This window comes from Peromyscus maniculatus, chromosome 17, assembly GCF_049852395.1.
Source record: "Peromyscus maniculatus bairdii isolate BWxNUB_F1_BW_parent chromosome 17, HU_Pman_BW_mat_3.1, whole genome shotgun sequence".
Lineage (NCBI taxonomy): Eukaryota > Metazoa > Chordata > Mammalia > Rodentia > Cricetidae > Peromyscus > Peromyscus maniculatus.
In genome coordinates this window covers 58,221,680-58,234,376 of record NC_134868.1, presented here as the reverse complement: position 1 = coordinate 58,234,376, position 12,697 = coordinate 58,221,680, and the positions used below count along the sequence as shown (strand labels likewise).

General features: G+C 45.1%; 1 protein-coding gene across 1 annotated transcript in view; it reads left to right on the top strand.

The window, feature by feature from the left end:
- The window catches only part of Spaca7 (sperm acrosome associated 7), a 30,960-nt gene extending 18,573 nt beyond the window's left edge, over positions 1-12,387 (top strand). Inside the window, exons 6-7 of the mRNA XM_006981315.4 lie at positions 10,764-10,862; positions 12,212-12,387. Of these exons, the coding sequence (XP_006981377.1) occupies positions 10,764-10,862; positions 12,212-12,225 (113 nt within the window). The 3' untranslated portion in view covers positions 12,226-12,387. The remainder of the gene's footprint in view (positions 1-10,763; positions 10,863-12,211) is intronic.
- The last annotated feature ends 310 nt before the right edge of the window (positions 12,388-12,697 follow it).

Below are 12,697 nucleotides of genomic sequence, written 5' to 3'. Positions count from 1 at the left end.
TAAACCAGTGTACAAAAGCATTATCCCACAACATTTCCCCTTTTCTGTTTAATTAAAAAGGAAGGTTTTAACTTTAACATAGTAAAATTACATATAATAGAACAGTTACCAAGCAAGAATTACAGTTAGAATATCTAGTCTATTTATATTTGGCAAAATTAAAGAAAATATTCTATCTATCCTATATTTGTGAGTCTAAAGTTTCATATATAATTTATATTTTATTATAACCAAGGAAAACCATAATTATAACTATCTAGTCTTCAACTACATCGAAGACCTCAGAAGGATATAATATTACTTAAATAAACAGGAAGTATATTGTAAGCAACTTCCAAAAATCTAGAATGACCGAGACAGCTGGCTGCCTGGACAGTTACCCAAAGTTCTTCTACAATGTTGGGGCATCGATGTTCAGCCCATAAGTCTAGAGTCTCTCAGTCACTTTTCTCTCTGTGTCCTGTAGAATGTCTGGCAGTTTCTTCTGTGAAGCAGGAACCTGAAGGACCATTTTGCCTTGCAAAGTTCAATGGTCACCTTCCTATGGGTCCTGCATGTCCAGTTAATACAACATTTTGTCAAGTAGTCCAGGCAAGAACAGTTTCTTGCCAAATAGCTATTTTTGCCAAGAAGAAGAAAAACTCCATATGGAGTGTCTTTGGTGCCCATCTTTCTCTTTGAAGTAAATCAGTGCTGCCAGGAACAGACGTGTCTCACTGTCCAGAAAGTCTAAGTTTTTAAAACATTTTAAATGTCGTATTCTGTAGGTCTTTGAAGTGTTTGAAGATTACCTATCTATCTGGAATATATCTATGTATACCTAGAAAACTAAACTAAAACCTTCTTTTTGTTTAGAAAGAAAAGGGCAAGTGATGGGAGAATGCCGTTTTGTATGCTGTGAATATGTGTTGCTCTGATTGGTTGATAAATAAAGCTGTTTGGCCAATGGTGAGGCAGAATAGAGTTAGGTGGGACATTCTAACTAGAGAGGAGGAAGGAGAAAGGCAGAACAGAGAGATGCTGCCAAACATGAGAAGCAAGATGTAAAGATACCAGTAAGCCTCAAGCCACGTGGCAAGGTATAGATTTATAGAAGGGGGTTAATTTAAGATAAGATCTAGCTAGCAAGAAGTCTGAGTCATTAGGCCATACAGTTTGTAATTAATATAGGCCTCTGTATGTTCATTTGGGTCTGAGAGGCTTCGGGACTGCGGGACCATGGGAGCCTGGCAGGACCAGGAAAACTTCAGCTACATTTCTCTGTATAGTTTTGGTGCCTGTCCTGGATCTCACTCTGTAGACTAGGCTGGCCTCGAACTCACAGAGATCCGTCTGGTTCTTCCTCCCGAGTGCTGGAATTAAAGGTGTGCACCACCACTGCCTGATGTGATTTTTTTTTAAAGGACAGTTAGACATATAAACAAACCAAGTCTGTGATACTCATTGCAAACAATTTTTTTCAAATTTTTCAGCTGGCGCTATATTAAGATTTATTTTATTCATATGTATATGTGTTTTGCCTGCACAAGTGCATGCATGGGTGTGCGGGAGGCCCTAAGAATCTGGAAGAAAGCATTGGTTTCACCAGAACGGAAGTTACAGGTGCTGGGAGCTGAACCCAGGTCCTTTGCAGGAGCAGTAATTGCTCTTAGCTGGTGAGCCGTCTCCTCAGCCCTGATCAGTTTACTTTAGATGATGTTCATATTTTTTTCCATGCAGAAAAACCTACCATTTTTGTGTGGTCATAATCAATAATCTTTTGTTTTTAATATAGTGTTAGCCAGAGCCAACACTAGAGAGAAACTGTCATTTCCTCTGCTAATTGTGTGTGTCACTTTGTTGGTCCCACATGTGGTGATATACTGTGTACCCTAGTAAACTTGCCTGAGGATCAGAGGACAGAGCCAGCCACTGGATTAGACATAGAGGCCAGACAGTGGTGGCACACACCTTTAATCCTATCACTTGGGAGGCAGAGATCCATCTGGATCTCTGTGAGTTCAAGGTCACACTGGGAACAGAGCCAGGCAGTGGTGGCACACACCTTTAATCCCAGGAAGTGATGGCAGGGCAGAGAAAAGTCTATAAGGTGTGAGGAGACAGGAACTAAAGCAGTTCACCTGAGACCCCTCAGAGGCTTTCAGTCAGAGGATCCGTGGAGTTGGGGAGGTAATGGGTGGTGGCTGTGGCTGTTCTGCTTCTCTGAATTTCAGCTTTCACCCCAGTATCTGGCTGCAGATCTTTTATTATAAGAACATTTAACATTCGAACACCATCCATGTGGTCTCTAACTGCATTGAAATTTATCTCTGAGTAACATGCTCTTAATTCCATCTCTTTACACACCTGTGTATTCTAGCATGACTTTCTCAAAGACCATCTCATCCCCGTGCTTTGCAGACACACACTTAAAATATACCAAATTCCCAGATGTGTGGCTGTCTGTTTCTTTTGTTTTTTTGTTTTTCTGTTGGTTGGTTTGTTCTGGCTTGTGCACCATGTTAATATGTTGGGGCCACAGGGCTTCTTTAAGCTTCTGAGGTAACAACTCCCTCCCTTTTCCCTGGTTATTCTTGAGTTTCTGTGTCTAATTTCCCCTATTTAAAAAGAAAGCTTGTATGTTTCCTATTATTGTGGGTCATTTTAGAAAATAATTTAGGAAAGAATTGATCCTTTATGATGTTGAGTTGTTCTTTCTAAAAACAGGTAGTGTCTTTATATTTCTCAAGTCTGATTTCATATATTATGGGCACACTTTTGGGGTTTTCCTGGTATAGGTTTGGGTTTTCATGTTAGGTTTATCACTAGGTGTTCAGTCTCCCATACTGACCACTATAGCTGACTTTCGTTTGTAAATAGTTTTCCTAATAACAAACCAACCTTGCATCCCTGGAATAAACTACACTTGATGGTGTTCAGCATTTTCTTACAATAGTATTGACTTTGTCTCGCCAATAATTGGTTGTATTTTTGAATCTAAATAAACGAGTTACATTAGTTTGTGGGTTCTTAAATTCTGTATCAGGTTGCAGTCCCAGGGCAACACCGTAATGAAGAATGAACATTTTCTCCTTTTTAAATATTTATTTATTTATTTATTTATTTATTTATTTATTTATTTATTTATTTATTTATTTATGTTTGACTCCGGGGAAATTTACAGAGCATTGAAAAGCCCCATGCAATGGACTTACTGGGGCACTGTCTTCTGAGGTAGCTGCTGGATGACTTTATTCCCTTTAGAGAAATATATTTCTTAGTTCAAATGTTAATCTTGGCTATCTGTATTTCCTTGGAAATTATCCATTGTTTCTAACTTTTAAACCCGTATTTGCAAAGTCTTCAGAGTATCTCATAACCTATGCCATCTACTCATTCGTTTGTTTGTTCGTTCGTTCGTTCGTTCGTTCGTTCGTTCGTTCGTTCGTTCATTCGTTCATTCATTCATTTTGGTTTATTTGGTTCAAGACAGGGTTTCTCTGTGTAGCCTTAGCTGCCCTGAAACTCACTCTGTCGATCAGACTGGACTCAAACTCCCGAGTGCTGGGATTAAAAGCATGCACCACCATGGCCTGACTCATTAATTTTTATTGTTTTTCCTTTTTAAAATTTTGCTCCTTTTGTTTTGCAGCCTTCTTTGCCCCCTTTTTGATGGCATCAGGGTGGTCTGTCTCGTTGGCTGTTTGCTCCAGCATTCGGGTTCTGGTGTGTCCGTTCTGTTCCCCACCGCCCTGGCCTCGTTATGGTTTGTTTGTGACTCCTTGCTCTTTGCTTCATTGCTCTTTTTCAAGTTTTTAGGCTTGAGTATTTCTTTCATTGCCAATAATTGTTCAAAATTATTCATTGTTTAATGAATTCCACAGGTTCTCATTTATGTTCTAGGACTTTCCCAGAAATCCTGTCGCTTTAGTTTGGAGCTCTTTTGACTAAAACTGGCTTTCTAATAAAAGTGTCTCCTAACGTTGCTTTGAAAATAACTTACAGCTCCATCATATCATGTTTAGAATGCATCATTTGTAACAGCACTGCCATATGCATCCCCCGTGGTCGTCAAGCACAAGATCAATTTTATGGATGTCCCACGAACAGTTACAAAGAAGACTTGTACCCTAATGTCACCGGCCTCGGGAACTCAACGTGTGTTTGTGACTTGGACTTTATTGGCCACATTATTCTGTTCTCTGCTCTCATCTTTTATCCATTGAGTCTTCTATTGAGAGTGTTATATTGTTATCCTGCTACAAATGTCTTCTGTGTATGTCTCAATGCACTTTTGTAGATTTTACTTCCTAAGTGTGGTATCTATTATTTGACACATAGATTTTCATGGATGTTTTATATTCATTATGACTTGCAGCGCTCAGTACTAAAAAGAATTTGCTCTGCGTTTAAAGCTTCAGGGACCTCATTTGCTTTCTCTGACATAAGGCTTGTTCTTTCTACTTTCTGACTGTTTCGGTTTGTCTGTTTTTGTTCATTTCTCGACATTTGAATTCATTTGTCGTTTTTCTTCATTAAAAATACATATATAGTGGAACTTGCCGTCACGATGATTTGATCTGTGCAGTTCAGTGGTGTTACACACATTATAATGCACACCCCACACCTCTACTATCTCATTGTTCTTTTCATCCTGTACCCATTAAATATTAACCCCTCCCCTCCCCCCTGGGAGGCTTTCTACTTTCTGTTTCTATGAGGGTGTCTGGATATGTGGACTCACACAGTTTTGTCTTCTCCAGTCTGCTTATCCCACTTACCGTACTGATCTTACAGTGACCAGTGTTGCTCTAGACTACGGAATCTTCTTCCTTTTTTAAGGCTGAATAACTTACAGGTGGTATCTCCTATAAAGGGGTAATTTCTAGAGCATTCCGAGAACTAAAATATAGCATAAACAAGCTGCCCAATCCAAGATTGGCAAAGGACTTGAATATACAATTCTCCAGAGAAAATATTGCAGTAGACAGCAGCTCTTAGCAAAGACATCACCACCACCAGTTATTAGGATGTGGAGATCCGAACTGCAGAATTGGTGGTGTGGGAACAAGGCTCCTTTTCACCAGCACCACCTGAAGGTGTGGAAGCTGCCCCATGATGGACGAGGAGCTGGTGATGAAGAGAAAATCCCGGGTGTGAAGACCTCAGTGGCTGAAGATGATGAAGACAGCTCTGGAAATGGTCCCAGCAGCTGGAGTGGACACTCAGTGTGTGGCACTCGTACTGTACAAGGGGCATCATCCCCTGAGAAATTCTCTGCAGTTCATGATCATGAAGAACCCAGAAGTGGGATTTAGTGATCACCCCAGGATCCATCTTTCAGAGAGCAGTATTCATTTGCACGTTCAGACCTGGGGTGGTCTTCCAGTAAGCCATCCCAGAACGTCCTGACGGCTCACAAATGCCGGCCAGCACATGTTTGCCCCACATGCAGGGTAATGAGAGAGACTACTCTTAGGATGGTGTAGAACTCCTAGCTGGAGTTTGTGATTACAACGCACCCTGTTCTGTGGGAAGAAGTGGTTCTAGCTGTGGACCTATGGCAAGTGCTGGAATCACACAAGGGTGTTCACTATGTAAATAACTGTTCCTTCAGTTTCAACAAGGTATCATCTTTGCCACCAAGAGAGTGAACAATAGCAGGTAGGGGTGAAGATGCAGGGCAATGGAACAGCATGCCTTGTCTGTGAGCAGGCACGACCGTAGAACCTCAATGGGAAACAGCACTTCACCTCCTCAAGACAGTAAGGCGAGATGAGCCAGTTGTCAAAATGGTGACACAATTACACCCAAAAGAACTGAGCAATGTGGAAGAAGTTTTTGCACATCTGTGTTCACAAAACCACAATTCACAACTGTTAACTGTAGGAGCAACTGGCGTCTCCGTTGACAACTTAACCAATAAGTAAAATTGGTGTATCCATGTGTTTTTTAAAACCATTCAGCATCTCTCTGAGTATGCAACATGTAATAGACCTTACTTTCCAAGGAAACTTTTGAGGATTAATTAACAAGCCTTTTCTATCAGTGATGTCACTGATAACTGTCCACAGCTCCGCCATGATGTTACATGTGCGTCGGGTGGGTTTGCTGGGCTCCTGTATGCCTATATAAACTTGTCAGAAATCATGTTCTCTAGAGGATGCTGGACTTAGTGTCACGGAAACAGGAAAGAATGAATCCCGTGCCCAGTGACAGCGTCTAAGTATCATTTGCAGGTTTGTGGAATTAGAAACGTTGAGAGGTAGACTGAGATGTGGATTCAACAGACAGGAAAGTATCGAAAATAAACGTAGATGGAAAGACATGCAGTTCCTGTTACTTAAAGGACTCTAATATATCACTTCATCCCCAAAGGGGAGAAGAAAAGGAGGAAAGGCGAGAAGGAAGTGGGAGGGAAGGTCAGGAAAGAAGGGAGGGAGGGAGGGAGGGAAGGAGGAAATGCATAAAAGGAACAAATACGGAAAACAATGCATGTCCCCAGCAGCACAAGGGGCAGCAGCAGACCATTTTAAGGTCCTGACACATGGAGTCTCAATCAGCGCATACGGGCCAGTAGGAGTGAGTGACCGTAAAGACAAAGTCCAGCACTGACGGGGCGAGGTGCATAGACCGAGTCAGCGGAGGAGAGTAATGGAATGATTAAAAAACAATGGGGGAAATAAGAGGCTGGGAGAATGACTAGGAAAAGGAGGAGGAAGAGGAAGAAGAGGAAGGAGGAGATGAAGAGAAGAAGGAGAAAAATGGCAAAATCAGGCAAATACAAAGTAACCAGCAGGCTGGCAGTATGACCCCAAACATCAATAATCCTCAAATCTGATTTTTTTTTTCCCTCTGACTTTAGTATCTCATTTTTCACAGCTGCACATGGGGCACTCACCAGCACACGTGGCCTTTTAGCCATGAAATTAGCAGCAAACAATTTAGATCAATTAAAACATACCAAAACCATTCTCTGGCCACAACAGAAATAAACGAGAAATCAGCGATGTAAAGAGACGTGGGGGAAATTGTCTAAACATTTGCTCATTTACTCAGCACGCTCCTCAATGGCCCACTGTGTAAAGAAGTCAAAAGAGGAATTTGGAAATATTTTTAATTGAATAAAAATGAAAACACATGCTGAAATTTGTGGGAGAGAAATCAGTGCTTATGAAAAGTTCCAGCATTAAATGTTACTAAGATGTGTGAGAAAAAGGATTGAAGACACAAAATACCAAAGTAGTGCAAGGAGGAAATCATAGTGATTGACTTAGGGCGACAGCCCAGCTGAAGTGTGGACTCTAAGTGTGGTGGGATGAAGAGGCTCCATCACCCGGAAGCTTTGTCAGTGGTGGAGGAGGGATGGGAGAGTGAGACGCAGAAGCCGGGATGAGCAAAGACAGGGTAGATATGGGACCTACCTAAGCAAGGATTCCCCCAATAACACAAAGCTGCCCCAGTGACAGCCCACGGCAGTGTGGCTAGGGAAGATCTCCCCTTGGTTCTCATCCACTATTTTATTCATAATCATGTTCTCATTATCCTTGGACCTCAGGCTCCACATCAGAGGATTCAACCAACTGGGGATTAAAAATACACCACCCCCAAAAAATGTTCTCTATACTGAACACTCTCTTGTCCTGATTGCGCCATCAATACAGCAAAGTATTTTCCTAACATTTATAATGGATTAGTGCTTATAAACCATCCGGATGTGCTTCCAAGTGTCAAGGGAATCACCAGGCTACACACAGTGCCACGTGAACATCTTTGGACCTGGGTACCAGTTGGCATCCAGGAACCACTCTTCTGCAAAAACTGAAGGCAGCTCATCTGCTGTTCTTTCCCTCCGACCTAAGACAAGACTTTCCACTTCCAAAACCATGGCTTTCCTCTCCTTTAGCCGGGAGCGGCTTGGTGGTGCATCTCGAGTGATGGGATGCCAGACGGGTGCTTTGGGTAGATAGCCTAGGAGATTCAAATCAGATGAAGGACAGAAGCCCACAGGGCTGATGCATCCCCGCGACACTAGCCATGGGAGGTAGCATTACAACTGAAAGGCATTTGACCTTGTGGTCCTCACCCTCCTTCATGGAAGAGGGGCAAAGAGGCCGAGCGTTCAGCTCCATCTGGAGCCTTCCTTGGGCCCAGCATCGGCCATCGCTGTGGCTCCCCTGCCTCCCACAGCCTGAGTCACACCTTGTAATTTTTAGAAAAAGCTAACTGGAAGCAGCAAGGGGGCTCCTAATTTAGCTTGCTCCTAAAAATTAAAAGAGAGCTGTCAGGCGGAGCTCCGGGCCACCGGGTTCCTGGGTATAGGAAGGATTCTGTTCCCGCTTCCTGTCAGGGCCTGCCACCCTGGGGTGTGAGCGTCCATTGTGGAGATGGCCTCCTCTGGGAGCTGGAAGACAGGCTGAATGAATGAATGAATGAATGAATGAGCATTCACACTGAGGGCCATGCAGAGCTCCAGGGGGCTATTTGGCTAAAGGCCAGGCAGAGACATCCCTGTGAGAACATGACAAGCCAAGAAAGGCTCGGAGACTCGCTGGCAAGAAGGAGAGACAACGTACCCACGGTCCCGATGACTTTGGCCACCACTCCACTCTATTCCAGGATCCCTGTGTGTCCTCCATGTGCCGTCAGTGTGCCTGTGAGGTGCACACAGCCTTGTTGGAACAATCAGGAAGCAGGGTGTTGGGAGAAGACAGGAGATTCCAGCACATGGATGGAACACACAGTCACTGCAGGCGACTACAGCATACATTGAACAGAAGGGCTCAGATGAGGAAGCCTAGGCAGCAGCAAGCCAACCTCTCCCTGAGATGCAGGCCAGGTGGCTTCCCTCAGCTCCTGCGGCCTGTTTGCCAAACTGATTCTACCCAGGATGGCTCATAAAAGCTACTAAGTTGTTCCAACATTAAAAAAAAAAAAAAGTAAACCGGGCGTTGGTGGCGCACGCCTTTAATCCCAGCACTCGGGAGGCAGAACCAGGCGGATCTCTGTGAGTTCGAGGCCAGCCTGGTCTACAGAGCGAGATCCAGGACAGGCACCAAAGCTACACAGAGACACCCTGTCTCAGAAAAAAACAAAACAAAACAAACAACAACAAATGCAAGCACTGATGGAAAGTTTGTTTCAATGGCAGGAGAGATAAATTTCTTATTGTGAATTGAACTCAAAGAAAGTGGGGGTGCACTCATGCAACTCTTGAGCCACTGAGATCCAGGGTGTCCACGAGGCCTGGGAAGCCATCTTACAGAGCCACCTCCACATGGTGACAGCCTCTGCCATAGCACTGAAGTTGGGGCTGCCACCAACTTGTAGGGACCACGTGGAGTCCTGTCCACACTGGAGGCCACCAGATCCTCAGGAGATTGTTCTGTGTTCCACATTTTAATCAAACATTAGACTTACTCTCTGCAACGTGGCTGGCTGATCTGTCGTGCCTGTGTCCTGGGGTCGTCCTAACAAATTCCCACAGACTGTGTGGTTTAATTCCTAGAAATTCATTCTCCTCTACTTCTAAGAGCCTAACGTCTGAGATGCAAGAGTGGACGGGACTGATTGTCCCGGTGGACATTCTTGGTGCTCTGTGGCTCTGCACACATCACCTGATGTTTCCTCTGTCCTTGCCCAGCACTCTCCATGGGTGTCTATGTGTCCAGATTTTCCGTTTTTATGAGGACACGGTCACATTAGCATAGAGCCAACCTTTTCCTCAACAGCCTCATTCTAACCTATTATATCTGCAAAGACCCTGTTTCCAGGAGGCCACATTGTGGATTATAGAGTCAGTGTCCACACTCTTGGGCCACTGTGCTTTTCTCATTCTTCTCACAGGATCTTAGAGGTTAGATTTAAAAAAAAAAAAAACCCACATTGTTTTAATAAGTTACTATTTTATGTTGTTCCACATTCATTCTTGTAGTTGGCTGTGGCCTGTGGCACGTAAGTTGGACACATTGGAATGGGGTTTATTATCTAAGACCATCGTCATCCCAGCCCTTGGGAGGCGGGAGAAAAAAATCAAAAGTTCCTGAGCTGAGCAGGTGGATCAGCAAGTTAAAGTGCTGATCCCAAGTCGGATGGCTTCAGTTCCCTCCCAGGAACTGACACAGTGGAAGGAGAGAGTCTGCTTTCATGATCTCTCCTCTGACAGACACACACGCTCTGTGACGCATACATACACTCGCGGTTAAGAGCACTGGCTGCTCCTGCAGAGAACTGAGTTCAGTTCCCAGCTCCCACATGGCAGCTTCCAACCACCTAGAACTGTGGCACCAAGGGATCTGATGCCCTCTTCTAGTCATCACTCAGACACATACATGTACCTAAAAAGGAGACAGGGAAGGATTTAGGAAGACACTGGACAGCGTGTGCGCATGCATGGGCGGTAAAAGAGACCCTGTCTAATAAAAAAAAAACAAGCTAATATATTGTGAACAATTGAGTGTGGTGGTGGCCTGGCACACCCTTGGCCACTTGGTAGGCTGAAGGCAGAGGGTCTCTTGAGCTCACGAGTTCAAGGCCAGCCCCACGTATAGCCCAGAGTGTGGAGGTCCAAGGTGACATCGAGGAGTCAGTTCCTACCTTGCAGAGGTTGGATTTTTTTTTTTAAATTGTTGTTGTTTTGTGTTGCTACAGATCAAATCTAGAGCTTCACTGATGCTAGGCCAGGGCTCTACCAGCAAGCTGAATCCTCAGCCTGAGTTGTTTCTGAAGTTGAGAAAAAGTCCCACTGTGCTGCTTTATCATGGTATATATATTTTTTCCCACAGAAAGGAAGAGTTCAAGCAGTGATAATTTTGGGAAAGTGTCTGTTCTGGACAGAATCCTTCAAAACATAGGAAGACCTGAAGGTGGCCTGGATCTAACAGGCAAGTGGGCCCTAATATGCAGGTTCCCTGCTGGACTGGGGTGAGGTAAGAATGCCACTTGCCGGAGCCTCTTTTTAGCAGCTCTTGGGTAAGCTGGTGCTTTGCAGGGGTATTTGATGGGACAAGTCCAAATTAAGGGGTCCTAGGCCAAATCATTGAAGGACTCCCTCCTCAACCAAATCGGAAGTGTGGTTCTCCCTTTCCCAGAAACAGGTAGGACCTCTAAGTGATTGTCACCCATACTGTGGTCCCAACCACCATGCATGAAGGCCTGTCCCACTCATGACCAGGACATTCTGTCGGGCCTTCTCCTCACCTGGGGAGAAGACCTCCCTTGGAGACTGAGTTCTTCCACCTCTCACCCTGTCAGAGCCTCATCTCGCCTCACCCCTGCGGCCCTGCCTCTTTCGCATTTCCCGTGTGGACTGAGAGGAACTGGCTAGATCCTGGGAGTGACGTCTCAGTAAGAACACAGGCTCTGAAGTCGGCCCAGCCTGGGTTTGAATCCCAGCCTGGCCATGATGAGGACCTTATGTAGATCTCAGCCAGTGGGCCAAGCCCTGAGCTGAAGCTCTGGGTACTCAATGTGGTGCAACTTCAGCCTCCTCCTGGGTGTCAAGATTGGAGTTCAGTGATGTTGCAAGGCATGAGCCAAGAGCCTGGCTCCAGGATAGCTCTCAGGACCCATCTGCTTGTTCCTAGGGGAGGGCCACATCTGGTAACCGCCAGAGGGAGGTCATGAGGGTTGGTAGATATCCAGGAACCAATTCACCAACTCCACAAACCAAGAGACTCTCTTGGCCCTGGTCAGTGACCATGGGGTCTGTGGGGCCCTGTCCCTTATGCCAGTGTCTCTGGGGCTCATTTGGACTTTGCAATGGCCTTGGAGGGACTTGATGTTGCCACCAGCCATTTCCACCACAACCTTCAAAGCTCCCCACAAGCCTTCCTCCAGCTCCATAAACATCATCCTTGACAAAGGGTACCACAGGACCCCAAAGTCACAGGTTTCTGTCCAAAAGGTGCTTCCTTCCAGCATAGGGGCCCATAACCAGTGGGACCCCTCAGTCTGGCTACTGTCCAAGGATAGTTGAGTGGCATGCAGAGAGGATGGCCACCTGGTCACTGTACATCCCTGAGAGCCTCATAGTGACCCCTAGAAGAGTGTAAAGTCTCTGATGCTGCAAGTAGAGACCCTGCCTGTCCAGAATTTTTTTTCCTGCACCCGGCCGCACACACGGAAAGCATGGGCTGTTTGTTCTCCACCTTGCCCAGGAGCCACGGGGTGTGGAGCATCGGGAAAGACAGGCACGCACAACTTCTCAGGGACTTCTCCTCTCTCCACACAGAGAGCATCTTCTAGGGGAGGAGGAGAGGACCACGCCCAGGAGAACAGCACGGCGCAGGTGCTCCTGAGATCGTTAGAAAGGCATGGAGCCACTGGTGAGCTCCATCCCACCTGTCCTTAGGAACACACACACTCTTTGTTATCCATTCATAAAAGAAAATTGTTTTTTCCATGTAACCCTAAGTTGAGTTATTTAGGTGCTAAAGGGTACAGGTTTTGCAGGGTTCTGCCTTGTTTATAAGATACCACAGACTGTCTTCTCCCTTTCCACATCCTGCGCTCTAATCACACCAGGTCCTGTATTATAGCTATCTTCAAGGGGAGAACGTCCTTCCACTTCATCCATCTCCTCTCCACAAAGACGCCCAAACCAGTGCAAAATGTCGCATCTCAGTGTCATTAAGACTTGGATATCCTCAGGCATCCTCTGAGCGCTGCAGAGACGCATAGCCGCTTCTCTTGGGGACATTCACATATAGTTAAAAAC